We start from the raw sequence: 25509 nt of genomic DNA, 5'->3' as shown, positions 1-25509 counted from the left end.
TAAGTTGTAGTCAACAACACAAAAACTTTCAGGGTGGATTCTTCGGCATATTCCCCTTTCTCCTTCACCCCCTTTTGTGCTGATTGAAATATGACACCTGATGAGCCACTCTGGACCACACAGCACATCACCCAAGGGATGGAGGAGCAACGAGAAAGAAAGGGCCTGGGTCCCTGGGCCACCCCAAGGACAGAGCCACCAATCCATCTCGGACTGCCTGCCTCTGGACTCCTACATGACACAGAAAAAAACATCTGTCTTGTTTAAGCAACTGTTCATTAGATCTTAACTCAATGCAGGCACCTACTACATTATGATACATTATATATTCATTTAAGAAATAATGTCTTGGGAGTTCCTGCTGCGGCTCAGTGGTAAGGAACCCAACTAGTACCCATGAGGATGCAGTTTGATCCCTGGGTTAAGGATCTGGCGTTGCCATGAGCTGTAGTGTAGATCGCAGATGTGGCTCGGTTCCTGAGTTGCTGTGGCTGTGGTGTAGGTTGGTTGCTGCAGCTCTGATTCAACACCTAAACTGGGAACTTCCCTGTGCCACATATGAGGTCTTAAAAAGACAAAAGAAAAAAAAAAAAGAAAAGAAAAGAAAAGAAAAGAAGGGAGGGAGGAAAGAAGGAAGGAAGGAAAGACGAAATAACGTCTTTACTTGGTCTTGCAGCCAGCTGACTGCATTATTCACTCCACTTTCCTCATTAGGATTGTCCCATTTTCTTTGAAAAAAAAAAAAGTCTCTTATCAAACTGGCATTCAAGTGCTTGACTTTTTGCTACTCTCCCTCTATTCTAATTCTAACCACGCAGCGCTTGAGGGCAAAGATTTTCATAGATGTCCATCATTCCATTTGCGTCGTTTCAAAAAATAGTGCCAAGGGCCTCACTAATCAACCTTTGCTGAACAATCTACTGAATTCTTAAAGGAGAAGTGAGACCCTGGAAGGTTTTCAACCACACTTTGTGGTTACTCAGATGCACAGTCAGCCAAGCAGTGGGTCCCAGCGGGCTGCCTCTAACCAGGATGTCTACAAAATGGACATTTCTACAATGTCTGTGTTTTTATGGCCAGGATGACACATCACACCTGAGTGGGCCTCTCAAACACAAAGCAGATGGTGGAATTAGAACTAGGATTCCGCCCCTGCCTGCAGCTGGCACCTGACTCTACTCTGCCCCCTTTATCTGCTGCCACTCAGGCTGCAAGCCTGCCAACTGCATTTCTAGACTCTCTCTTGTGCCAGCTGGCTTCCTGCTGAGCTGTGATTCTGGGACTTCCAGGTGGACGACTAGAAGGCCAGGGGAGAGGTGACGGCACCTCTAGCAGCTCTGTGACAAGCACAGGCTTCTGCCCAGGGTGACAGTAGCTCCCCGGTCGCTGGCTAACACTGTTCTCGCTGTGCCCTGCCAAGGACTTTGAAGTCGATGCCCTTTGTAAAAGCTCTTTCTGCCTGAAGGATCTTCATGGTTTGTGGTTTCTGGTTTCCTGCTGGACAGTGACTGGGACATCAGATGACTGTCTTCTGCTACTTTTAGTGGAACCAAACAAAGAAAGGCGGGGCTCTGGGGATGAGGGGAAGGCCTACTGTCCTGGTCTCCTTCTTCCTCCACCCTCGCTGCCAGAGAATGTGCTCATACATCATTCAAACACTTAAAAAAGAGAAAAAAGAAAAAGACAGCTGGGTCTTCGGTTTTTCTAATCACACTGAGAGGATCTAGGGGAGGCAGGGTGAGAGCAGAGCACAGACAAGTTGCTTGGGGTAACATGTGCTAATTCTTGGAGCTCAGTTTCCTCATCTGGAGAATGGGGATGATATTACCTACCCCAGAGGATTCGATGGTGGCGGCACATGAGAAGCACTACCTAAGTGGCAGCTATTATTGTACAGGGAGGGAAGGGATGGGTGCTTTATACCACTGTCTGCAGGGTATCTCCAGGGCTTGGGGCACCTGAGTCCTTTGGGCACGCCCACTCCGGCCACAGGTTTCTGCTCCAGCCCCATGGGAGGCTTTTCCTCAGTCCTGTCCATTTCCCTGCCTGGGGGCTTCTGGAGAGGCAACAACCTCCCAAAGCCCCTCAGGTACTCATCCTATGTCAGGTCCCAGCCAGTCTCCTCCCTCTCTCTCCATCCCCTTGCTAAACTCTCAGCTTCCTTCACCATCCTTTTTTTTTTTTCTTTTCTTTTCTTTTCTTTTCTTTTTTAGGGCACCTGCAGCACATGGAAGTTCTCAGGCTAGAGGTGGAACTGCTGGCCTATGCTACAACCAGAGCAACACAGGATCCAAGCTGCATCTGCAACCTACACCACAGCTCATGGCAACACCAGATCCTTAACCCACTGAGCAGGGCCAGGGATTGAACCCACGTCCTCATGGATACAAGTTGGGTTGTTACTGCCGAGCCATGACGGGAAGTCCTCTTTCACTGTTCTCTTGTCCCCAGTGTGATGGCCCTGCCACTCCCTCCCTTTCCTGTACTGCAAGCTGGATGCCTTGGAACCGTGCTCCCGTAGGACTCCTGCCACCAGAAACTCCCACTTGCACGGCTTGTGACTTCAGGGTCCTGGTTCCCACCTTCAGCACCATCCTCGCTTACACGTAACCATGAGATTCACCATGTGCCCTTTACTCACCTCCTCTAGGGGTCAGACGCCCAAGTTCATCTCCCCACGCAGGCCTCTGACCCAGCTCAGACCTGTACAGCTAACAGCCTGCCCGCTATCTTCACCTCCAACACCACCACAAAGCAGAATCGACTCCTCATGCTACATGGCAGCTGCACCATCCACTCAGCTATCCAAGCCCCAAACCTGTAGGTCAGCCCCAGACTTCTCCCTTCCATCCCCAGCCCCCATCAGCCCCCAGCGCCTCTCAATCATACCTTCTTGAACTCTCCATGCCTACAAGGCATTCCCTTAGTGGAGGTCACTGACCTGGACTTCCCTGTCTCAGTTTTGTCCCCTCGAAGCCATCTTTCTAAAATCTGTATCTGCTTAGTGGTTCCCAGCTCATCTCAGGTTCTGTGACTCGAGGCCACAAACTTGTCTGTTACGCTCTAGCCCCAAAGAAGCACTGAGAAGCCTGGATGGGCCATGTTGCTGCCTCAGTGCCTTTGCACATGATGCATGCTCAGTCTGGCATCCTGATGGGGATCCCTCCCAACCATCTGCCTGGTGACCTTCCCCTTCATTCCTAAACCCTTCTCCGTCTCTGCACGATCATCTTCAACATCATAACCACACCCAGGTACTTCCCTATCTCTGTTTGCCACAATGAACTGGAACTCTGTGTACATTTTAGGTTTCTGCTATCCTTTTGCAAGCACCCGGAGGACTGAGCTGCAAGGCCAAGACTTTGCTCACCTTTGTGTATCCTTGATACCTGGGACAGGGCTTGGCATAGATCAGGCCTTTAAGAAGCATTTTACAGTGAATGGAATGTGCATCACATGCCTATGGTCTGTCATCCAACAAGAGAAACATCCCCCCAAGTGGAATTTCCCAGTGATATTCATGATTAAAACTAAAACTGAATGTTAGCACTTATTTGCACAACAGAAAGAGACTCACAGACTTTTTTTTTTTTTTGTCTTTTTGCCATTTCTTGGGCCGCTCCCACAGTATATGGAGGTTCCCAGGCTAGGGGTCTAATCAGAGCTGTAGCCACCGGCCTACGCCAGAGCCACAGCAACTTGAGATCTGAGCCACGTCTGCAACCTACACCACAGCTCACGGCAACGCCGAATCCTTAACCCACTGAGCAAGGCCAGGGATCGAACCCTCAACTTCATGGTTCCTAGTCGGATTCGTTAACCACTGCGCCACGATGGGAACTCCCGAGACTCACAGACTTTGAAAACCACTGCGCCACGACGGGAACTCCCGAGACTCACAGACTTTGAAAACAAACTTATGGTTACCAAAGGGGACAGGTGGGAGGTGGGGGGGAATGACTGGGGTTTGGGATTGGCATATGCACAGAGCGGTATATGGAATGACTGACCAATGGGACTGTTGTATGGCACAGGGAACTACCCAATAATCTGTGATAATCTAGAAAAGAATCTGAAAGAGAATGGATGTGTGTACATGGGTAACTGAATCACTGCTGTACAACAGAAATTATTGCAACATTGTATATCAACTATATGCCAAAAAAAACTTTAAAAAATGAAAAAAATAAACTACTCAGAATCCTCAAAAAAAGCATTAAAACTATTCTTAAAAGTTCATGTTTAAAAATATATATGCTGTTTTATGGAGTTCCTGTCGTGGCTCAATAGTAATGAAGCCAACTATTAACCATGAGGACGCGGGTTCGATCCCTGGCCTCATTCAGTGGGTTAAGGATCTGGTGTTGCCATGAGCTGCAGTGTAGGTCGCAGACACAGCTCAGATGTGGCGTTGATGTGGCTGTGGCATAGGCTGGTGGCTATAGCTCTGATTTGACCCCCGGCCTGGGAATTTCCATATGCCATGGGTGTGGCCCTAAAAAGACAAAAAAATGAAAATAAAGAACATATATGCTGTTTTAGCAAAACGGTTTGTAAATTAAGCCATAACAAATAAAGATAGCATCATTTTTTTTTTTTTTTTTTTTTTGGTCTTTTTTGCTATTTCTTGGTCTTGGGCCGCTCCCGCGGCATATGGACGTTCCCAGGCTAGGGGTCCAATCGGAGCTGTAGCCACCGGCCTACACCAGAGCCACAGCAACGCGGGATCCGAGCCGCATCTGCAACCTACACCACAGCTCACGGCAACGCCGGATCGTTAACCCACTGAGCAAAGGCAGGGATCGAACCCGCAACCTCATGGTTCCTAGTCGGATTCGTTAACCACTGCGCCACGACGGGAACTCCGATAGCATCATTTTTAAAAAAAACTGAATGTTAACAGCAATTTTAGGAGCAAAGAATAAAAGTATAAGCTCTACTGAAACAGTCACGTGATTCACACAAACATAAAAGTTTGAGAAGCACTAGCTTAAAGTATTCAGCACATGTTTGTTTAACATAGAAAGATACTGGAAGAAAAAAAAAGCAATTTTGTAAAACTGTATATATGCATATACACATTATCATGTTCTGGGATGCATCCATTCCAAGTATGAGACTTTCCATGAAGTTTTATTGTATCCTCCTACTTGGTTTCAGAATATCTTCTTCCAGTTTAGAAGGGACCATGTGGATTCCATGCCCCTTGATGTGACAAAAGGAGGGCCAACCTGAGTCACCTTTGCTCACGTACACCTGCATGGCCTTAAGATGCTCCCTCGGAACATCTGGGTTTACCTAGTTATAGTCACACTCACCTATACACCAACTGCACGGTGTCCATTCACTTCTTTTGTCTTTAACATTCTGCTTGGTGCCTCCATTCCAAGGTTGTGACAAAAGGTTCGATTATGTCACTTATCATCATGAAACATGTTGTCATTTGTTGTTGTTCTTTTTTTTTTTTTAGGGTGCAACTGTGGCATATGGAAATTCCTAGGCTAGAGGTCAAATCGGAGCTACAGCTGCTGGCCTACATCACAGCCACAGCAACACCAGATCTGAGCCACATCTGCGACCTACACCACAGTTCATGGCAATGCCGGATCCTTAACCCACTGAGTAAGGCCAGGGATTGAACCCGCATCCTCATGGATCTTTGTGGGGTTCGTTACTGCTGAAGCATGATGGGAACTCATCTGTTTTTCTTAATATGCATTTGTCTCTTGTCTCCCCCACTAGAATGTAGATGCCATGAAAGCAGGGGCTGTGCTTTGCCCACCCTGGGTTCAGAGTGCCTAGGATGGTAAGAGGCACATAACAGCCATCAGATACATATTTACTGCATAAACATTCGGGTTCTTACGAGGGTTCTGAGGTGACGGTGGTCTCAGACATCCCTCCAAGGACGTCTTCTGGCAGCCATCACCGTCTGCCCCATGGCACCCTCTTGGTTCCCTTTGTCCATCTTCTTCACCAGCAGCTCATCCCCTGCTGCCTCCTTCTAAGCGTTCAGGTCCCAGGCTCATAAATGTGTCCCCTCGCTTCACTCAGGCTGGCAGGGTCAGTCTCCACATCGTGACTCCACTAACCATTTCTATGCAGAAAAGGCCTGGCTTTCAAAATTATATATTTCTCTTCATGTGTAAAAATGTAATTGGTGCTTCTCAAATGCTTGTACGCCTGATGGAGAAATCAGTCTTATCAAGGCCCTGGCGAAGAAATGTTACGGCAAGGTCCAGGCTTTCCGTCCACAGGGAGAACTGGCACTCACGTTTTTAAATTAGGAATTAACCATTCCAAAAAAGAAGACAATAGGTGCCGCAAAACAGTGTGTGACAAATTATCAGATTAACCGTGTACAGGCAATTACTGGTGCCAGAGGGTGGGGCATTAATATTTATTGGAAGGAATAAGCCTACACATGCTATCACTGCGTTCTACAAACATCTACTTCGTTGGATCGCTATCTGCATCTAACCTGCCGAAGGTCACAGGTGGCCAAGCAGGGAGCTGAGAATTCCAGCTGACCTCTATCCACATCCTGTGGGTGCTGAGGAAGGGTAGGTACTGGAATAGGTGGGTATACCTATAGGCAAAGGGTCTTTTTTTTTTTTTTTAATAATACATGCCAAAGCATGGATTATTAGAAACAAAAACCTGAAGCTAGGAGTCCCCTGGTGGCTCAGCAGGTTAAGGATCCAGCATTGTCCCTGCTGTAGCTTGGGCCACTGTGGTGGCACAAGTTCAATCCCTGGCCTACGAATATCCACATGCTGTAGGCATAGCCGGAAACAAACAAACAAACCCAAAAAACCAAAAAACCCTGAAGCTGACAAAGCAGCCAATAAACCAACACAGCCGGAGTGGACTCTCTGGGAAGATGAACAGGTACAGTATAGATGTTAAAAGGGCAGCTGAAAGAGCACACCCTTCCAGGTGAGAGGTTTCCGAGGATATCACAGGGTTTCTGAGAAGGAAGAAGATCCCCAGGCACAGTGGGGCAGGATACTGGATGCTCAGGTGGAAGCCTGAGACCCACCCTAGTGAGGAAGAGGAAGGTGCTAGGGCAGAGATCTATCAAGAAACAGTGAAAAGAAGACTAGGGACTGGAGTTCCCTGGTGGCACTGCAGGTTAAGGAGTCAGCCTTGTCACGGCAGTGGCTTAAGTCGCTGCAGTGGTGCAGGTTCAATTCCTGACCTGGGAACATCTGCATGCCACGGGCACAGCCAAAACAAACAAAAGAACAAAGACAGACTAAGGACGTAAAAAAGCAGGCAATAAATCTGGCTCCCAGTTATGGAAAGAAGTAGAAATGGAAGTCAACTTGTGTAGTTTAATGATGATGATGTGATGAAATTGAGATGATACATAACTAGATAAAGATGCCCAGGAGGGAGCTGGAGATGCAGCCTGGCCAGCCTTTCTCAACAGGGGAAGAGTGACGCCCTCTGCCATCCACAGTACGGAACAAACTCACCTCTCTCCCTGTAAACAAGGTATGTACAAGTCACATACCATCCATGGGTGAGTGGAGAGCATAGTCACTCAAATCATGTCTGGGTTCTGCGCTTTTTTTGTCTGTTTGTTTGTTTGTCTTTTTGCCTTTTCTAGGGCCACACCCGCAGCATATGGAGGTTCCCAGGCTAGGGGTCTAATCAGAGCTGTAGCCGCCAGCCTACACCAGAGCCACAGCAATGTGGGATCTGAGCCGTGTCTGCGACCTATGCCAAAGCTCATGGCAATGCCAGATCCTTCACCCACTGAGCAAGGCCAGGGATCGAACCCGCAACCTCATGGTTCCTAGTCAGATTCGTTAACCACTGAGCCACGATGAGAACTCCGGTTCTTCATTTTAGATGAAGAATTCCACTTGATAAGGAGGAGAGCAGACAAGACAGAAAGCCTCCCTCAGAGGGAAGACAGCTTTGGGGTGCACAGAGATGAAACACCTGACATTGCCAAGGATGACAAACACAGCTTCACTAGGAGCAGATGGAAGACCTGTCCTGCGGGCAGAAGGAACAGAATGAGCAAAGCTGAGGGCTGGGAGGCAGCAAATAACCAGGAATGGCTGAGAAAGCCTGACCTCGGGGGGAGAAGTGGGTAGGCAGGAGTGAAGGGCAATATTGGGGTCTTGTTGGACACCCCAGGGCTGGTGCAAGATCTTGGCTGTGGGTTTGGAGTGCTGACAGCTTCCCATTCTCCATGGATCTGGCCTCTGTCCCCACCCAACGAGTGACTGACGCAGGTCCAAAAGGCTAGCCCTCTTGCCTCCAGGTGGGCTCACCTTGGGAGGGCAATTCAAGCTCCAGAGCTCCCTGGGGGAGCAGCTGAGACCACAGTCCTGATCAGCGTCCCTCTGCCCCCACTCCTCCCTCATCCCCTGCCTCCTGGCACCTGAGCCCTTGAATTTCTGTTTCAGGCTCTGCTTCTAGGAAACCTGACCTAAGACAGGCCATCAGGTCAGAAGGTCACCGATGATCAAGCCCCATTTTTCTGAAGGGTGGGTATGAGATGCCAGGAGAGCCGCTGGGAGGCAGTGGGGACATGCAGGAGGTGGCGAGCCTGAGGTGGTGCTGGTGGGAAGCTTCCGCAGTGCCCAGCAGCCGACCCTGTGCCTATGCCGGGCTACTATGGTGTCAGCTAGTTTGCAGGAATGGCTTCCACATGCAGAACAGTCAGGGCTCGAGACAAGTCAGATGTGACTGTGGTGAGCAGGCAGGAAGAGAACTCAAGTGTCAGGGAGGTCACAAAGGAGGAAACGTGGCCTTGCTGAGACTCCAGTGCCTGTGGGCTGTGAGGCAGATAAACCTCAGGCTTGGAGCCCTGGGGAGGGATCCGAGCTAGAGTATTGGTCAGGGGCGCACTTGGACGCACATAACAGATACCTGGGTACCAGCCCAGGCTTTCAGCCAAGTGCGGGTGCCTTTTTCCCCTAGAATAGGAAGTCTGGGGACAGGAAGACCAGCACTGGCGCACTGGCTCTGCAAAGCTGCCAGCGTTCTTGGCTCCCACTGGCTTCTGCTCCAAACTCTAGGCAGGAAGGAGAAGAGGGATGAGGCGGAAAGGGAGGGGAGGCCCCTCCACCAGGAGAGGAAAACCTCCGGAAATCCCTGACAGGCTTCCAATTCTATCTCTTTAGCCAGAACTGCACCACGTGACCACTCCCAGCTGCAAAGTTGGCCAGGGACTTTTCACAAGCTGGGCAGGCTGCTTCCCCACACAAAATTGGGGTTGTGCCACTAAGAAAAGAGGAGAGAGGCAATCTGGATGGCCAGCCAGGCCCTGGGGCATTTTGGATAAAGGGACAGTCAAGACTGAGCTAAGGAGATAAAACCTCCAAGGAGAAGAGCAAAGGGCAAAGCCTTCTAGGGGGTTGGAGAAAAGAGGAGATACTGCTGGAAATCAGAAAAGGAAACCTCAGGAGTCCCCAACGCGCTCAGCAATAACAAACCCCACTGGAGTCTATGAAGATGCAGGTTCAATCCCTGGCTTCAGTCAGTGGGTTGAGGATCTGGCGTTGCCAGGAGCTATGGTGTAGGTGGCAGATGCGGCTCGGGTCTGGTGTGGCTGTGGCTTCAGTGTAGGCTGGCAGCTACAGCTCTCTGGACCCCTAGCCTGGGAACTTTCATATACTGCAGGTACAGCCCTAAAAAAAAAAAGAAAGAAAAGAAAAGAAAGGAAACCTCAACTAAAATCAGCAACTCTGATGTGACATAACACTTGGAAACGCTGTATTTTTTGTTTGTTCTTTTGGTGAACCTGTGGCACGTGGAAGTCCCCAGATCAGGGATCAAACCCAAGCCACAGCAGTGACCCGAGATGCTACAGTGACAACTCTAGATCCTTAACCCGCTGTGCCACAGGAGAACTGAAACTCCATCATTTAAGAAAGGAACACAATAGTTCCTAAAAAAAAGGCATTTTGAACTGCTTTAACCTGAAAAAAGTAATCATGGGCGCCCCCGCTGTACACACAAAAAAGGGTGACGTCTAATTTCATCGATTCCTCCAACATGCCTGGTGTTGGAATGAAATGACATGCTTGGAGATGAAACGACACACTGAGCCCCTGCTTTCTAGAACCCCAGGTTCAGGGAAAGGACAACAGGAATGTAACCATTGTAATGCCGCGGGGAAAGGAGGCTGAGCAAAAGCGCGTGGCAACTGACACTCAGCACCGACGCAGACTCCGGGTGGTCTCACCAAAGCCCTCCCGTGGGCACTGTTACGAAAGTCACAGTCTAGGGCCCAGAAGCTGGGAAGCAGATGCCAGTGAAGCTCTAAAGTAAACTTCCTTCTGCCCCCATCCAGCCTTGGGAAGGGAAGCTGTGGGGGCGGGGCGGGGGATAGGGTTTAGCTGGAAACCCAAACGCAAAAGCACACCAGCCAGGGCCTTGCCTGGGCTCAGGGAACGCTAGGTGACCTGTGCTCCTGTCCACCCAAGCAGACCACCATCCTCCTACCATCTAGGGAGCTCATTTCAAAGTTTTAGCTGTGCAACTCTTTTTTTTTTTTTCCCTCTCTTTAGGGCCGCACCTGTGGCATATGTAGGTTTCCCAGGCGAGGGGGTCAAATCGGAGCTACAGCTGCTGGCTTACACCACAGCTGTAGCAACAAGAGATTGGAGCTGCATCTGTGACCTACACCACAGCTGATGGCAATGCCGGATCCTTAACCCACTGAGTGAGACCAGGGATTGAACCTGTATCCTTATGGATACAGGGTTTGTTACTGCTGAGCCACAGTAGGAGCTCCCAGAACTTTTTTTTTTTTTTTCCAGGAAAGCTCACTTGGAATCCTAACATATAACACAGATAAGAGGCATTCAGTTGATCTTTTGTGGGCTTTCCCCACCTTGGCACTACTGACACTTGGAGCTGAGTAAGTTTCTGTTGTAAGAGTCTGTCTTATGTGCCACAGAATGTTTCAGAGTATCACCAAGCTCTACCCACTAGATGCTGCCCGCATCACTGGTCCTCCCCTTCTCTCCCACTTATGAGAACCCAAAATGTCTCCAGACCCTGCCCAACGTGCCTTGGGGGGTGTAATCACCTCTGCTTTTACCCATTGGGATAAAGCCATTGTATATACTAAAATTCTAAGACTACCTTATTTTTATTTATTTATTTATTTTCTTTTGAGGGCTGCACCTGCAGCATATGGAGGTTCCCAGGCTAGGGGGTGAATCAGAGCTGCAGCTGCCAGCCTATACCACAGCCAGAGCAAAACCAGATCTTTAACCCACTGAGCAAGGCCAAGGTTCAAACCTGCATCCTCATGGATGCTAGTCAGGTTCGTTACCACTGAGCCACAATGGGAAACCGCCCCCCCACAAGACTGCCTTATTTTTAAAGTGTGGAGGGTAATTAAACAATGCAAAAACTAAAAATCAAAGACTGTGGGCTAAAAATTGATGACACAAGTATCAAATCAGATACTTGAGTATCTAAACTTTTGCTAGGTTTGGTTTGGGTTGCATAATCACAAGAAATCTCAAGTCATCAAGATACGTGGTCGTGTTCTCACCTGTACAATAGAACAGGAACCAATGGGCAAGCACAGGCCCGTGTTTACACACCAGGCTGCTAAGGGGGGTTCACAGGTGTGCTCCTGGATCCACGCAGCTCAAGCACCTTAACCATCTCACCCCACTCCCACCAGCCAAGGGTCCAAATTCCCGCTAAGCGGTACCTTCCTATTCCCGCTGCGTAGGGAGTTTCTCATTTTTATTTAGGAACGTGACATTTCAGCCATGACGCCAAAATCACAAAAGAAGTGCCGGTGAGGGCACTGATCCAGGGACCACACCCAGTCATCTGGTTTTTATTCCACTTAAATGAGCAATGCCTCCACCCCTGTCTGAGCCTGCAATTCTCCAACCTGACCGTGCACAAGAACCACTCACTCCTACAAACATATGTGGATTCCCAGACCTCATCCCCCAAATTTCCCACCTGGTAGGACCAGGTAAGGACATTTATAAGCAAGTTCCCCCAAGTTAGGTGAGTACAGCACTTTGAGAAAGCCAGCTCTCCAGCAGTTCTCACAGCTGAAATTAACAGTGGAGTTTAGCCTGAAGATTTTCAGATCCTCCTACAACCTGCACAGAGTTACGAGGACCTGTTTTCCGTCACAAAAAGGAAAAGTATTGCTCTGTGAATACATAGCGTACACGCTTCTAATTCTGATCACCTACCAAGATGCAGCACTTCAGTGATTCGGAGGTGTGGTTTTTAATCTACTTCTAATCATCTGGTATTCCTCTACTGTTGAGAATACATCATCACCATCATTCAACTGCCCGCTTTTTCTGTGTTTAAAAGCTTTAAAGGCAATATAGCCCTCGGAATACATCAACATTCTCCAAAAACAAGAACGTGCCTGACAACTAGAGACGCTATTTCCCCGAGGTTTTGCTGAAGTGATGAAGATGTTAAGAGGGCAGAGAATCTCACAGGGTTAAATCCAGAGCCCCACCCACCCTGTCTTTTAGCCTGGCAGTGCTCCTGCTGATCTTCAGTCGAGGAGGGGGAATCTCACCCTCTGGGTCTCCAATGCCGCTGCTGGTTCTCTGTCCCTCCTCCAGGAGGCTCCATCCCTCACCATCTTTATGTTGGTCTTGGTTCAAAAGTCACCTTCCGTGACCACTCTCTGCAACACAGCACTCCTAGCCCTAGGTCCTGTTATCACTTTCCTGCTTTATTTCACACACTCATTACAATTCATCCATATCTGCCTACTGTCTGCTCTCCCCATTAAAATATAAGATTCCTAGAAAAGGGACTGTGGCGTTGTTCACTGCTGTAACCTCAGAACCTAAAACGGTGCCTAGCATGCAAAAGGTCCTTGAATACTGATTGAATGAATGAACCAATGAATAAATGAATGCACTGATCAGCGGCCTGCACCCTGACCCCCACAGAAAAGCTAACCCAGACTCAGCAAGGTCCTAACAAGAGGCAGGCACGAAGACCAGCTCCTTCTCTACATCCAGGTATCACAACCACTGGTTGGTTGTGAAGTGTCCAGAGCATACCCAGCACGTGGAAAACAGGGATGAGAATCATTTCTCAAACAACAGTCACTGTGTGTGCGTGTGTGTGTGTGAGAGAGAGAGAGAATGTGTGCGTGTGTGTTTGTACAATGAGGAAGGGAGATCAGAATCAAACAATTGTCCACTCACCTCCATGGGAAAGAAAAAAGAGCCATTGGATCTGTTTTGCTTTGTTTTTCAAGAGAAGAGGAAAGAGATAAAATACACAACTGTTTGGCTGTTGGCTGTTTCATGGTGGCCAAGTCACCTCTCTGAGGATGTTTGCTAACATGTAAAAAGCAGGTTGGGTGGTAATGAAGTTACACTGTCTGGGAAGCGTCTTTTGCAGGACAGCTGTAGGTCTAGTCTCACCCAGGCAAATTATGGCTAGGAGCTGGTTGACCAGAGACCCGAGGACAACCAGCAGGGGTGACACTGTCTGGGACAGCTGGGGAGCTGACAGCAAGAGGAAGCTTGAGAAAGAAACTTCTAGTCAGCTGAAGCCATATTCTTAGTGGTTTCCCCCATGTTCTTCTGCAAAAACAGTTCTGAACAGAGCTCAGTGTTCCCAGAAATGACTTCAATAGCAACCCCAGAAAGTGTGGCCACTGAAAGCCCTGGCTTCTGATGTTACACTGGCCACAGCACCATGACCCAGAGGCTTCCGGATTTTAAACTTTATTTTTGGACATAATCTCAAACTTACAGGTAGACTGCAAGAAGAGTACCAAGATTTTTCCCTCACACAAACAACCCACTTGTTACCACTCTGCTGTGTATGCTTTTGGTCCTTCTATTGTAGGATGCACATACTACTTTTTTAACCACTTGAAAGTTGAAGAAACAATGACATGTGCCCCTAAATATTTCAGTATTTCCTGAAAGCAAGGATGTGCCCAGACTCAACCATAGCATGATGATAAAAATCAGGAAATTAGAATTATTTTCTAATCTAAAGACCTCAGACACATTTCTTTAGCAGTCCCAATAATGGCATTAGAGCAAAAACAGGATCACATGTCCAGGATCGCATGGGGGAATTAAGCTGTCACGTCTTTTAGCCTCCTTTAATCTTTCATGACCTTAGTTTTTTGTTTTTTGTTTATTTGTTTTTTTTTTTTTTTTTTCCTCCTGGCTGTGTCCGTGGCATGCAGAAGTTCCCAGGCCAGGGATCAAACTCAAGCAGGAGCAGAAACCCAAGGCACAGCAGTGACAACATCAAATCCTTAACCACTAAGCCACCAGGGAACTCTTTGCTTGACATTTTTTTGAAAAGTACAGGCGGTTTTATAGAATATCCCTCAGTTGAGATTTGTCTGTTTCTTTTTTATTTTTATTTTTGGGGGGATTCAGATGTGTTCTTGTTGCTGTTGTTGTTTTTACATGTATACATTCTTTTTTCTCACATTATCATGTTCTATCATGAGTGACTAGTTCCCAGTGCTCCCACAGCAGGATCTCATTGCTTATCCATTCCAAAGGCAATAGTTTGATCTATTTACCCCAAATTCCCAGTCCATCCCACTCTCCCCCATTCCCCCTTGGCAACCACAAGTCTGTTCTACATGTCCATGATTTTCTCTTCTGCAGAAAGGTTCATTTGTGCCATATATTAGATTCCAGATATAAGTGATATCATGTGGAATTTTTGTCTTTCTCTGGCTTACTTAGTATGAGAGTCTCTAGTACCATCCATGTTGCTGCAAATGGCATGATTTTGTTCTTTTTATGACTAAGTAGTATTCCATTGTGTATATGTACTACATCTTCTTAATCCATTCATCGGTCAATAGACATTTGGGCTGTTTCCACGTCTTGGCTGTTGTGAATAGTGCTACAATGAATGTGTGGGTGAGTGTGTCTTTTTCAAGGAAAGTTTTGTCCGGATAAATGCACAAGAGTGGGGTTGCTGGGTCATATGGTAGTTCTAGGTATAGTTTTCTAAGGTACCTCCATACTATTCTCCATAGTGGTTATACCAGCTTACATTCCCATCAACAGTGCAGGTGGGTTCCGTTTTCTCCATACCCCCTCCAGCATTTGTTCTTTGTGGATTTAGTAATGGTGGCCATTTTGACTGGTGTGAGGTGGTACCTCATAGTAGCTTTGATTTGCATGTCTCTAATAATCAGTGAGGTTGAGCATTTTTTCATGTGCTTTTTGGCCATCTGTATATCTTCTTTGGAGAAATATCTATTCAGGTCTTTTGCCCACTTTTCCATTGGGTTGTTGGTTTTTCTGCTGAGTTGTGTAAGTTCTTTGTATATTTTAGAGACTAAGCCCTTGTGAGTTGTATCATTTGAAACTACTTTCTCCCATTCTGTGAGTTGTCTTTTCGTGTTTTTTTTTTTAATTAATTAATTTATTTTTTTATGGTTTCCTTTGCTGTGCAAAAGCTTGTCCGTTTGATTAGGTCCCATTGGTTTATTCTTGCTTTTACTTCTGTTGCCTTGGGAGACTGACCTCAGAAAACATTTGTAAGGTTGATGTCAGAGAATGTTTTGCCTATGTTCTCTTCTAGGAGTTTGATGGTGTCTTGTCTAAACATTTAAGTCTTTAAGCCATTTTGAGTTTATTTTTGTGCATGGTGTGAGGGTGTGTTCCAGTTTCACTGATTTACATGTGGCTGTCCAGGTTTCCCAGCACCACTTACTGAAAAGACTGTCTTTTCCTCCTTTTTTATTCTTGCCTCCTTTGTTGAAGTTTAATTGACCATAGGTGTCTGGATCTATTTCTGGGTTCTCTGTTCTGTTCCATTGGTCTCTATGTCTGTTTTGGTACCCAGTACCACACTTGTCTCCCTCCCACATGGCACGCTGCTCCTCAGCCCCTCAGGCTGTCTCCACACGGCCAACCCTAGTCCTCTCCTCAGGACTGACCTCCAGAGCCTGAGTCTCAGCGCCCAGCCTCTGGCCAAGTGTTTCAAGCTGTGGAGTCCAGGCCAGTGGTGCAGATGATCTGTGCAGCTCTCACTCTACTTTGCCCTCCTCAGTCCAGCTGCTGTGCTTTTCTCGGCAACTTTGAGGTCCCTCCATCTCGGCTGATCTCCCCATCGGTAAAGTGGCTTCCCAGGATGTGGGTTATTTTCTCCTTCACAGCTCCCTCTCAGGAATGCTAGTCCCGTCCTGATTCCGTTTTCTCTCTTTCTTTTGTTTTACCCAGTCATGTCAAGAGTTTCTTGCCCTTTGTGGAGGTTTAAGTTCTTCTGCCAGCTCTCAGTAGATGTTCTATGCAAGTCATTTTACATGTAGATGTGGGTTTTTTTGGATATGTTTGTGGGAGAAGGTGAGAGCCACACCTTACTCCTCTGCCATCATGATCCTTCTTTTGTTTCTTCATGATTCAATTCAAGTTAAACATTTCGGGGCAGGAATACCACAGAAAGTGGTGCTGCTCCTTCTCGGTGCATTTTCTTGGGAAGCACCTGATATTGCTTTGTCCCAATACTAGGTGATGTTAAATCAACTGGTTAAAGTTGTGTAAGGGAAGTTTATCTATTGTCCTGTTACTATTACTGTTTTCCCTTTGTAATTAATAAGTAACTTCATAGGGACTAAGTAACTACCCTGTTCCTCATCCAATCTATTGGTTTTGGCACCCAGGATAAGGATAAAATTCTGTGTGAGGTCAAGCAAGGTCAAACTTCAGGGGAAAAAAGAAAAAAACAGAGACAGTTAAAAGCAATAGCTGGTGAGCAGGGATTAGCACTGAGACTCCTCTAACAGACTTAATTCAAAGAACCCCTGGGTATGTTCACTCTGAGCTATTAAGAAAAAAACACTTCAGGAGTTCCCGTCGTGGCGCAGCGGTTAATGAATCCGACTAGGAACCATGAGGTTGCGGGTTTGATCCCTGGCCTTGCTCAGTGGGTTAAGGATCTGGCATTGCCGTGAGCTGTGGTGTAGGTTGCAGACGCGGCTCGGATCCCGTGTTGCTGTGGCTCTGGCGTAGGCCGGTGCCTGCTGCTCTGATTGGATTCCTAGCCTGGGAGCCTCCATATGCCACAGGAAGCAGCCCTAGAAAAGGCAAAAAGACAAAAAATAAAAAAATAAGAAAAAAACACCTCTACATTTGCTTCTGAGAATATCCTTGAGTCCCCATGACTGTGCTAGTGTCTCCTACAATGCACCATGCCTCCTGGAAACTCAGCCTTTCCACTGACAAGGTGTCCAGTGTTGACAGTCAGGTTCAGAGGGCTGACAAGCCAGTCATCCTCACACAGAGGCCTGGCTCTGCAGCGGCAAATGCCGAGGGCTCAGCTTGATGATTTCTGGCCTGCAACAGGTGATTTCCGGCCTGGCCCCAGCAGCCACATTTAAAAAGATTTTTTTTTTAATATTATAGTTGATTTACAATGTTCTGTCAATTTCTGCTTGTACAGAAAATTGGTCCAGTCTTACACACACACATACACACACACACATATGTGCTTTCTTTTTCTTACATTATCCTCCACCATGTTCCATCACAAGTGATTGGATATAGTTTCCTGTGCTGTACAGCAGGACCTCATTGCTTATCCATTCTAAATGTAATCGTTTGCATCCTCTAACCCCAAACTCCCAGGCCATCCCACTCCCTCCCCCTTCCCTTTGGCAACCACAAGTCTGTTCTCCACATCTATGACCAAGAAGTTACATTTAACAACCAAACTCCAACTCTCCACTGACTTATCCTGAGGCATGGCTAGGTTTAGGAATTCAAATTTGACTTATTCAAGAAACATTAAAAAAAAAAAAACTGTGTTATCACAAAGTTAGAAATTTCAGAAAGAACATTCTGCAATCACACTGGTTGTTATACTCCCTGGTAATATTCTGGTCTACAGTCCATCGGCCTTTTCTCTTTGCATTTGAATGTTTTATCAGGAGTGGGGTCCTATTATCCACACTAGCCTCCGTCAGGCTGGGCTCCACTGGAGACTGAGCCCTACAGAAAAGGATTTGAGTGTGTATTTTCTCAATTCTCCCAAGAATAGTATATATCTAGAATCGCTCCAGAAGCATAAGAGAGAAGTTAATTCAAAATGTGCAATGGTGGCCTTAGAGCATTACGGTCTAGTTCTCTAGCAGAACCCCAGGGAAGGAGGGCTGGTCTGTACTGCTATCTAATTTGCTTTGTTCACCTAACAATCCTTTAATCAAACATTTCATAAGCATATACCAGGTACTAGAAATATAAAGTAAAATAAGATCCAGCCTTTCTCTTGAAATGAAAAGTCCAGGAGTTCCCATCGTGGCTCGGTGGTTAATAAATCTGACTAGGAACCACAAGGTTGCAGGTTTGATCCCTGGCCTTGCTCAGTGGGTTAAGGATCTGGCGTTGCTGTAAGCTGTGGTGTAGGTCGCAGACTTGGCTTGGATCTGGCGTGGCTGTGGCTGTGGCGTAGGTCGCAGACTTGGTTTGGATCTGGCGTGGCTGTGGCTGTGGCTGGTGGCTACAGCTCCGATTCAACCCCTAGTCTGGGAACCTCCACATGCTGTGGGTGTGGCCCTAAAACGACCAAAAAAAAAAAAAAAAAGAAAAAAAGAAAAAGAAAAAAAATCCAGCCAGGGAAAGCAAAAATACCTAAACACCGAAAATGCTGAATGAGAGAGGAGGAGCGCCCTGGACCAGCAACCACTAGCTTCATCAGACAAAATCAGGGAGGCCTCTCTGAGGAGATGATGTGTGAACAGGACCTGGAAGGACAGGCAAGACCTCAGAGAAAGAAGAGGGCAGGCGTTCTGGCAGGAAGGGAGGGCTGCTCCAGCCAGATCAAGGGCACCTGGGGGAAAGTAGCAAAAGATGTCTTGAGGAAGGAACCAGGCCTCAAACTGGCCCCAGAGGAGGAGGCGTCAGGTGGCCCTAAGTGGTTCTGAAGCAGGAGAGCAGAGAGCTCACAGCAGGATGAAGGAGGCAGAAGGAGGGGCTGGTCCGGGCGCTGCTGCAATGAGCCAGGGGGATGGGGCAGCCGAGCTGGGGCAGTGACAGCGAGAAGGAAGGAGGCTGACAAGGCCTGTGGAGGAAGGGGCCTCATATCATCCCAGGAATTTCAACAAGAGCCCTTGTGAGGGGTTAGGTGGGCTTGCACTACACACTGCAAAGACAGCCATGCATTTGCCTCATCTACCACCTCCAGGCCAGACTGCCTGAGTCTGAATCCTGGCTCTGCTCCTATAGTTTCTAAGTGTCTTAACTGCTCTGGGCCTCAATATCCTCATTTCTAAAACGGGGATGACAATGGTACCAAACTCACATGGCTTTTGTGAAAATTAAATGAACTGATATCTATACATATATGTATCATGTCCAGAACAGGTAAAGATAAAGTGAGTCAGTATAGCATTTATCTTTATTTCTGTCCTATCCAGCTTTTTAGGGCGTGGGTTTGTGGGGTGGGGGGGTGAGGGTAGTATAGGATTTTCACAAAGAGCCCACACTCTCTTTGCCAACCACAAAACACTGTTAGATTCCTATGAGCCTTGATTCACTTAGATTTTTTTTTTTTTTTTTTGTCTTTTTGGTATTTCCTGGGCCACTCTCACAGCATATGGATGTTCCCAGGCTAGGGGACTAATCGGAGCTGTGGCCACCGGCCTACACCAGAGCCACAGCAACATGGGATCCGAGCCGCGTCTGCAACCTGCACCACAGCTCATGGCAACACCGGATCCTTAACCCACTGAGCAAGGCCAGGGATTGAACCCACAACCTCATGGTTCCTAGTTGGATTCGTTAACCACTGCGCCACGACGGGAACTCCCAACTTAGCAGATATTTGAACTCTGTCACTGTTAGCTCTGACTGTCCTCTTTATCACAATAACTCACAACATTTATAGGTGGGAATGCTATTAACCATGTGTACCTGCTGAGTAATTCAAATATGGTCAGAACAAATTGAGATATGCTCTAATATAACTGTTAAGATATACACTAGGCTTTGAGGACCTGGCATGAACAGAAGAATATAAAACACACAGCTTATTAACAATGTTTACATTGGTTTCATAATATATTGTACATATTGGGTTAACTAAAATATATTATTAAAATTAATTCACCTGTTCTTTAAAAATGCCCTCCCTTTAATTCCTTGGACTTAATTGCTATGTTCCTAACGTCCTCTTAATTTAGCTGATTAGATCATCACTTTTTGCCTACTTTCTTGCTAACATGAGCAATGAAGACTATACATTCCCCTTCAAATATTGATTTAGTTGCACCCCACAAACTTTAAGTGTACAATTCATTCTATAAGCTTTGAAAAGTATTTTTATTGTTACTACTTCTCCATCATTCTAATCTAAATATTTTCAAATTCACATTTTCAAATATGCTTTTAAAATTATATTCTTAAATTGATATATAATTTAGTTTCATTGTGTTCAGAGAACTCGGTCAGTATGATACCGATTATTTTAAATACATTGGGATCTGGTGAATGCTCAGATTTTGTAAAAACATCATCTTTACTTGCTGGAACTATGTTTTTCTATTTGATTGGTTTGATTAAGCTTATTAACTGTGTTCCTTGTTGAATCAATCCCTTATTGGTTTTTTGTTAGCTGTCCTATCAGTTACTAAAAGAGGTATACTAAAATCTCTCACTTTGATGATACAACTGTCAACTTTTTTTGTCATTCAGTCACTTATTACTTTATATAGTTTGAAGCCATGTTATTAGGTGCACAGGAGTTTAGAAGCTTTTTTTTTTAATCTTCCTGGGAAATTGAAACTTTAATCCACCTGTTTCCTTTTAATGTTTCAAATGTAACTACTAAGAAAATTTTAATTATATACATGGCTTGGGTTTTATTTCCATTGGACAGAGCTGATCCAGAGAAAGAATAAACAAGAAGCCTGCACCAGCCACCAAATCCTGGGTGACTAAGAGCTTGACTGCAGAAAACACCAAGGAAAGAGAGAAGAGTATTGGCAGCTCTGAAAAATTACGGCAACTCTGTCCTCCTCTCTTGCTCCTGGAAATGAGGACAAGATGTTTGTGAAAAGCAGAAAGGAGGTGAAAAACAAGATAGAAGAAGATGAAAAAGTAGAAGCTGAAGAGAGAGAAAGTCTGGGGAAGAAGGCACTCTACATATATAACAGAAAAATTGTTTCTGCTCTCAACTCACTATGTATAAGCCTTTAATTATGAGAATGATAACCTAGTCTTAAAGTCAGCCTTCGTGTTCAAAACACAGACTTACTATTCCATCAAAATAGACCTTTTTCTCCACACTTGTTATTTGTATCAATTTTTCCCCTTTAATCAAATCATACCACATGATACTGAACTATTAATTCCAGATATTAAAAACTTGGAGTTCCCTTTGAGGCTCAGTGATTAACGAACCCAACTAGTATCCATGAGGATGCGGGTTTGATCCCTGGCCTCAGAACAATCCCTCAGTTCGATCCCTGGCCTGATCCCTCAGAGGGTCAGGGATCCAGCATTGCTGTGAGGCCGTGGTGTAGGTTGCAGACACGGCTTGGATCCCGTGTTGCTGTGTCTATGTTGTAGGCCAGCAATAGAGGCTCTGATTCAACCCCTAGCCTGGGAACTTCCATATGCCTCAGGTGCAACCCTAAAAAGCAAAAACAAACAAACAAAATTTAAAAAGGAGAAGACTTCATCAGTATAAGGAGTTGGTGAACCATCCAATAACTTAATCCTGAATATATTTTTCCACGCTGTAAAGGGGAACAAAAATGCCTTGTAGGGCCTCAAAAGGCCAAACAAGAAATAGGCTTTTCCTGTAGGACATGGGGGAATCCTTAAGTACAAATCCAGAGGTACCGGGAAGGCAAGGCACATAAGTAAAAACAAAGTAGAGAAAGTGCAATGTTGGGAAAGCTAAGGGGGGGGAGAGGTTCTCACGAGTGTTTGCAGCATTTTGACCAGAAAAACTTTCCCCTGATCACAGAGGTTCATGGAGCGAAAGAGTCCCCCACAGCTTAGCCCATCCTGCTACCCGACCCAGGGGAGACTGGGGCCTGGAGGTGACTGAACTTGCCAAGAAGACATGGGGCGCAACCACGTAGAAACTGATCTTGGCTCCTAGTACAACTTTCCGCCTCTACTGAAAGTCAGTGTTGCATTCATCAGCTAATAGTGAGGAACTACCACTGCTTTTATTCCAAAACTGGAATAGAATAGCTTTGCCTGTAGCTCCCAAAGCTGAGTATACATACACACACTCATGAACAGGAACCACAACCCTAACATAGACCTTGATTAGAAACTCATGTGTATGTAAAGACGGGAATGAAAACAGTCCCGGCAGCATGATCTGCAATAGCCAAATGCTGGACACCACCCAAATGTCCCTCAACAGTGTACAGACAAATATACAGTATATTATTCACCTGAATCAGCCACGAGAGTGAGCACCCCCACAAAGACAGGCAGCATCCAGAGTGTCTCGGAAACCCAAAGCTAAAAGAGGAAGAGGGACATGGCAAGGTTGAATTATATAAGCTCAGGGAGTCAGGCCAGCGGTTATCTTCAAAGAGGCAAGGCCTGGAAGGGAGCACCTAGGACGTTCCTGCTCCTTGATGTAAAGGCATGGTGTGCTGGGTTCGGAACATCCGTTGAACAGTACACTTATGTCTACTTTCCCAGGATGTATGCTATTTAGGAAGAAAAGAAAAAGCTCTCCAGGTAGACAAGACAAGCCTCGTAGGGTCCATGTACCCCCTCTAAGCTCGTTTCTCCCCACCCCCACCCCCCCACCCCCGTCCCTTATACATCTTCTTCACTCCCCCGTGCACCTGTGCTCAAGATGGGTCTCTCTGGAGAGCCTGGGTGTCACCATCCATGCTCATGGCTTCCTCCCACATCAGACCAGGGATTCACCCACTTTGGGACGCCTTTGCTAACCGGTGCCACACATATGGATCCAGCCCTTGCTTCTCCTTCCTGAGCAGTTAGGGAGTTCGTACCATCACTAACACGTGTGTGTGCGTGGCCAGTTGTTTCAATTCTGCCAAGGCTCCCAGCTAGACCAACAACACAGCGTGCGCCCCCAGGGAGCTGTCTCAATACTCCATCTCCACAGGCAGCTCCAATTAAATACTTCGGCCGCTCCTCAGGAGCTCGAAGGGTGTGCAAAGGGAGCCTTGACCCTCCTGCCAAGATTTTCCCTTCTGTCCCCAGCACCTGGATGGACTCCCACAGTCCCTCTTCATTGTCCCGTTCACCTCCCAAGAGCCAACCTGCTAGAAAAACTCCTGCCAAAGAGCCCATCGGGGACAGCATGGGAGGACTGCAGGAGGCACATCAGAGAACAAAGGGCTGCTTCTCATGCTGCCTTGGATACAGCTTGAAAATTTAATACTAACCTATTCTGATAATATGAAACAATTTGGCAGTTTGTCCCAGAATTATAAGCATTTACAAAATGGGGAGTCATAAATGTGCATTTGTAAAATGTATGCCTGCCAGCCCTCTCCCTCGCTCCTCCACGAAGACTTCCCACCTCACCGCATTTCTTTTCTTGCTGAGAGGAAGACAGAGCTAATTACGATAAATAACCACAACCAAGGTTCCTTTCATCTTACAGCAACAGCAGCACTCAGACAATGGACAGACATGTGAAAAGGCTCATGGCATTTCGGTCACAGGACTCTCCCAGTTCACAGCCTCTCCTCGTCCAAGCACTGGTTGGAATTGAGGTGATCCCTGGCTCTCTGACTAGAAATGTAAACCATTCTTCTCAACTGTCAGACTTTCAGAATTATGCGAATGAAACCACAACCCATCCTGACAGTTTTTGAATCTGTGCCCCGTCACTCAGCAGACACCAGATTCTTCTTCCAGTTTCAGGACATGCATCCTTCTGCAGAGGAGGATTACCAGTCATAAACCAAGAGGAGGGCTCAGGTTTAACATCCGCAGGTGGGAGAGGAGTCTCCTTCCTCTCTGTAACCCCAACACCCAGCTCTGTGGTTGGCCCAATGAGCAGACAACCCAAAGGTGCCAGATGAAGGGCAGCAGGCAAAACCATTTTCCCTTGTAAATGAATGACATCTAATTAAGCAAAGGCCACAGACATGAAGTGAGACATGAGGACATAAAATTTGTCTTTCATGGCAGCCAATGATTCTGCAGGATCCTCTTCACTGGGAAAGACATTCTGTGGTCAGAACCTCGGAACCAGGGGCCTGAAAAGGACCTTGGCCAAGCCTACCGGTACAGACTTGAAGACGGTGTTCCACGGGGATATAAGTGTTGGCCAAGGTCACCTGGTGTGGAGTTAAGGCAGGACCCCACGTCTTCCTATTTGCAGGCTCCTCCGACATGCTCTCCAAAAATCTTCCCCGAAAATCCTGCCTTACTTACACACTAGAGGCACATGTGAATGCATGCTCACGTCAAGGCAGCTGCTTCCAATTCAAGAGAAACTAAAGGTCACCAAAACGTGTCTCCCGCTGGGCTGGCCGCAGGGAGGTGACAGGCAAGGTCACTGGCGAATTTCTACCTGCAGACACCACACCTCACACCCTCCCGAAGGATGCAAAGGTCAGTTTCCGGAGCTGCTGGCCACAGAGGGCCCCCGAATGCTGTCCTGGGGAAATGAGTTAACTTGGCTTTCCAGGTTCAGAAGCTTCCAGCAATGAATTAAACCCCAAGCCGCTGCAGAAGACAGAGGAGAAAAGCGCCACCGCAGCCGAACCCCACAGCCCGGCCGTTCACCCCTCTGCCTCCTTCGTGTTCACACTTGCGCGGGCCGCGGCGCCCCCAGCCCGTCCACTCCGCGGGAGGCCACCGCTCTCAGCCCGCGAGACGCGTTTGGGGGAAGTGGGTCCTGGGCGCTGCCCATGGGGGCTGGGACGGAGCCGCCAGGCCCAGCCGCACTGGAACAGGGACAGATCGCCGCCGCCGCCCCCGGCCGGCGGGCCCCGCTACGCCAAGGAGGGGGCTGCGCCACGTACCTCGGCCGGCAGGTGCCGCCGCCTCCGCCGCCTCGGTTTGCGGCTGCAGGGGACGCCGCTCGGTGCAGCCTGACGCTTTCGTCCGCATACTAGGGAGCGGGAGCCCGCGGGCCGCCAGTCCCTGGCCCCGCGCCCCCGCCCGCCCCCGACGCCGCGCTCGCGCCCATTCAGTCCAGGACCATCAGCTCCCTGGCTCAGATGCGGAGGAGGGGCGTGGGGCGGGGCCGGGAGTCACGAGTACGCCAGAGACCAATCAGAGCGCGTGAGTGCTCCCGGGGCGGCCCGGCTCCCAGAACACGCAACCCTCCACCCTGCCGGGTAAAGGGGAGGGGGCGCCCCCAGCCGGACACGCGCGGAGCTGTGTGCGGCATGGGGGGTCCCGGGTACCCACCGCCCTTTGGATCTCTGTGCGGTTAGACTGTGGAGGGACTAAGAAGAGGTGTATTTAGACTGGTTCTAGAAGATTACTGAGGGGAGGACTCGTAGTTGCGGAGCCGCTGAATGAACCGGCTTTATGTAGTCACGTGCTTTATTCTACAGGACCGACCCCC

General features: G+C 47.6%; 1 protein-coding gene and 1 long non-coding RNA gene across 17 annotated transcripts in view; both read right to left on the bottom strand.

Annotated features, from left to right (window-relative positions):
• The window catches only part of ST3GAL5 (ST3 beta-galactoside alpha-2,3-sialyltransferase 5), a 56976-nt gene extending 31827 nt beyond the window's left edge, over positions 1-25149 (bottom strand). For 5 of the 16 annotated variants that reach the window (XR_014841545.1, XM_085018791.1, XM_021087293.2 and 2 more), the window contains exon 1: positions 24959-25149. Coding sequence is in view for 8 of the 16 variants with exons in the window: in XM_021087293.2 (XP_020942952.1) it covers positions 24959-25046 (88 nt within the window). In the remaining 8 variants the exon portion in view is untranslated. Of the gene's footprint in view, positions 1-22390; positions 22461-22795 lie in introns of all 16 variants that reach the window. The other 11 variants (XR_014841546.1, XM_085018788.1, XM_085018792.1 and 8 more) reach the window with 9 other exon arrangements.
• On the bottom strand, positions 15381-21237 carry LOC146404699 (uncharacterized). Its single transcript, XR_014841569.1, has 2 exons — positions 19735-21237; positions 15381-18339 (listed from the first exon to the last, which is right to left on the bottom strand). It is a non-coding gene; the product is annotated as an uncharacterized LOC146404699 (long non-coding RNA).
• Positions 25150-25509: the final 360 nt, after the last annotated feature.

This window comes from Sus scrofa, chromosome 3, assembly GCF_054392235.1.
Source record: "Sus scrofa isolate SSC_HxYL_T2T_F1_AM1 chromosome 3, Sscrofa_HxYL_maternal_Yorkshire_Landrace_v2.0, whole genome shotgun sequence".
Classification (NCBI taxonomy): domain Eukaryota; kingdom Metazoa; phylum Chordata; class Mammalia; order Artiodactyla; family Suidae; genus Sus; species Sus scrofa.
This window is presented reverse-complemented; position numbering and strand designations above follow the sequence as displayed.